The 2,500-nt window shown below is 48.6% G+C and overlaps 1 protein-coding gene across 1 annotated transcript in view; it reads left to right on the top strand.

The window, feature by feature from the left end:
- LOC124030164 (melanotransferrin-like) overlaps positions 1 to 2,497 on the top strand; it is a gene marked incomplete at its 3' end in the record, with an annotated part of 6,022 nt that extends 3,525 nt beyond the window's left edge. Inside the window, exons 3-5 of the mRNA XM_046341621.1 lie at positions 895 to 1,032; positions 1,595 to 1,746; positions 2,393 to 2,497. Of these exons, the coding sequence (XP_046197577.1) occupies positions 895 to 1,032; positions 1,595 to 1,746; positions 2,393 to 2,497 (395 nt within the window). The remainder of the gene's footprint in view (positions 1 to 894; positions 1,033 to 1,594; positions 1,747 to 2,392) is intronic.
- Positions 2,498 to 2,500: the final 3 nt, after the last annotated feature.

The following is a 2,500-nucleotide window of genomic DNA, read 5'->3' as shown; positions in this document are numbered from 1 at the left end:
ATCAATGTATTATACATTTAAAGTCTAAAAATGGATTTAGCAACTTCAGATTGTTTCTTTAAATGTGTTGTGGGTTTTAGTACAGTATTGGTGCATTCAAGACTATTAGGAACTTGGAAATCTCCAACCAGTGCCTTCAAGACTATTAGGAACTTGGAAATCTCCAAACAGTGCCTTCAAGACTATTAGGAACTTGGAAATCTCCAACCAGTGCCTTCAAGAGTATTAGGAACTTGAAAATCTCCAACCAGTGCGTTCAAGACTATTAGGAACTTGGAAATCTCCAACCAGTGCGTTCAAGACTATTAGGAACTTGGAAATCTCCAACCAGTGCCTTCAAGACTATTAGGAACTTGGAAATCTCCAACCAGTGCCTTCAAGACTATTAGGAACTTGGAAATCTCCAAACAGTGCCTTCAAGACTATTAGGAACTTGGAAATCTCCAACCAGTGCCTTCAAGACTATTAGGAACTTGGAAATCTCCAACCAGTGCCTTCAAGACTATTAGGAACTTGGAAATCCTCTTAAACAGTACCTTCAAGACTATTAGGAACTTGAAATCTCAACCAGTGCCTTCAAGAGTATTAGGAACTTGAGAAAATCTCCAACCAGTGCGTTCAAGACTATTAGGAACTTGGAAATCTCAGCTTGGTCGTTCAAGACTATTAGGAACTTGGAAATCTCAACCAGTGCCTTCAAGACTATTAGGAACTTGGAAATCTCCAACCAGTGCCTTCAAGACTGTTTAGGAACTTGGAAATCTCCAACCAGTGCGTTCAAGAGAACTGTCTGTTTCTCACAATGTCAAATGGCCTCCGAGAGCAGTCAGAGTTTTAATAAATCCTGGTTGTGTTTATTTTTCCTCAGACAAGTCAGGTTTCCCCATCTTTCAGTCGAGGGCGAGTTAGGCAGCAATTTGCTGTTCAGTGTTTCGTCCACAGAGTTCTCCTCGCGGCGGTATGATGATCCTAAGGCGTGGATGGGCTCCATCTACTACAACACTCTCAAAGCCATGGACTGCATCCCAGCAGGTGAGGCCTCCTCGCTTTCTCTCTTTACCTCTCTCTCTACCTCTCTCTCTCTCTACCTCTCTCTCTCTACCTCTCTCTCTCTACCTCTCTCTACCTCTCTCTCTACCTCTCTCTCTCTCTACCTCTCTCTACCTCTCTACCTCTCTCTACCTCTCTCTCTCTCTACCTCTCTCTCTCTCTACCTCTCTCTCTCTCTCTCTCTCTCTCTCTCTCTCTCTCTCTACCTCTCTCTCTCTCTCTCTCTACCTCTCTCTCTCTCTCTCTCTACCTCTCTCTCTCTCTCTCTACCTCTCTCTCTACCTCTCTCTCTCTCTCTCTCTACCTCTCTCTCTCTCTCTCTCTACCTCTCTCTCTCTCTCTCTCTACCTCTCTCTCTCTCTCTCTCTCTCTCTCTCTCTCTACCTCTCTCTCTCTACTCTCTCTCTCTCTCCTCTCTCTCCCTCCCTCTCTCCTCTCTCTCCTCCCCCCCCCCCCTCTCTCTCTCTCTCCCCCCACCCCCATCTCTCTCTCTCTTTCCCTCTCTGTTTGTTTGTAAGTACTGAGTATTGTTCTGTGTGTGCAGAGCTGCCCCAGTCCCTGCGTTGGTGTGTGTTGTCCAGCGATGAGCAGCAGAAGTGTACAGACATGGCCGAGGCCTTCAGTGCCAAGTCTCTGGTCCCCAATATCCAGTGTGTGATGGGATCTTCAGTGGACGACTGCATGAAGAAGATCCAGGTACATTTGACTTTTCTAAACCCTGCCTACCTGCCACTCCAGCAGGCTCAATCTTACTTCTCAAGGTCTTAGAATGAAAGAAGGGGCGGCAGGTAGCCTAGCGGTTAGAGTGGAGGGGCGGCAGGTAGCCTAGCGGTTAGAGTGGAGGGGCGGCAGGTAGCCTAGCGGTTAGAGTGGAGGGGCGGCAGGTAGCCTAGCGGTTAGAGTGGAGGGGCGGCAGGTAGCCTAAGCGGTTAGAGGGAGGGGCGGCAGGTAGCCTAGCGGTTAGAGTGGAGGGGCGGCAGGTAGCCTAGCGGTTAGAGTGGAGGGCGGCAGGTAGCCTAGCGGTTAGAGTGGAGGGCGGCAGGTAGCCTAGCGGTTAGAGTGGAGGGAGCGGCAGGTAGTCCTAGCGGTTAGAGTGGAGGGCGGCAGGTAGCCTGAGCGGTTAGAGCGTTGGACTAGTAACCGAAGGTTGCTAGATCGAATCCCCTGAGCTGACAGGGTGTAAAAATCTGTCATTCTGTCCCTGAACAAGGCAGTTGTTCTTAACTGACTTTCCTAGTTAAATAAAGGTTAAATAAAAATACTATGTTTGGCAGACTCATAGGGCTCTTCCTACAGGGGCTGTTGAAAGTAGGAAACAGGTCTTCCTTCTGTGTGTTTGTAGAATAAAGAGGCAGATGCCATCACCCTGGATGGAGGTTACATCTACACAGCAGGGAAAAGCTACGGCCTGGTGCCTGCTGCTGGGGAGAGCTACACAGGTATGATCCCT

Source organism: Oncorhynchus gorbuscha, unplaced genomic scaffold, assembly GCF_021184085.1.
Source record: "Oncorhynchus gorbuscha isolate QuinsamMale2020 ecotype Even-year unplaced genomic scaffold, OgorEven_v1.0 Un_scaffold_9592, whole genome shotgun sequence".
Taxonomy (NCBI): domain Eukaryota; kingdom Metazoa; phylum Chordata; class Actinopteri; order Salmoniformes; family Salmonidae; genus Oncorhynchus; species Oncorhynchus gorbuscha.
This window is presented reverse-complemented; position numbering and strand designations above follow the sequence as displayed.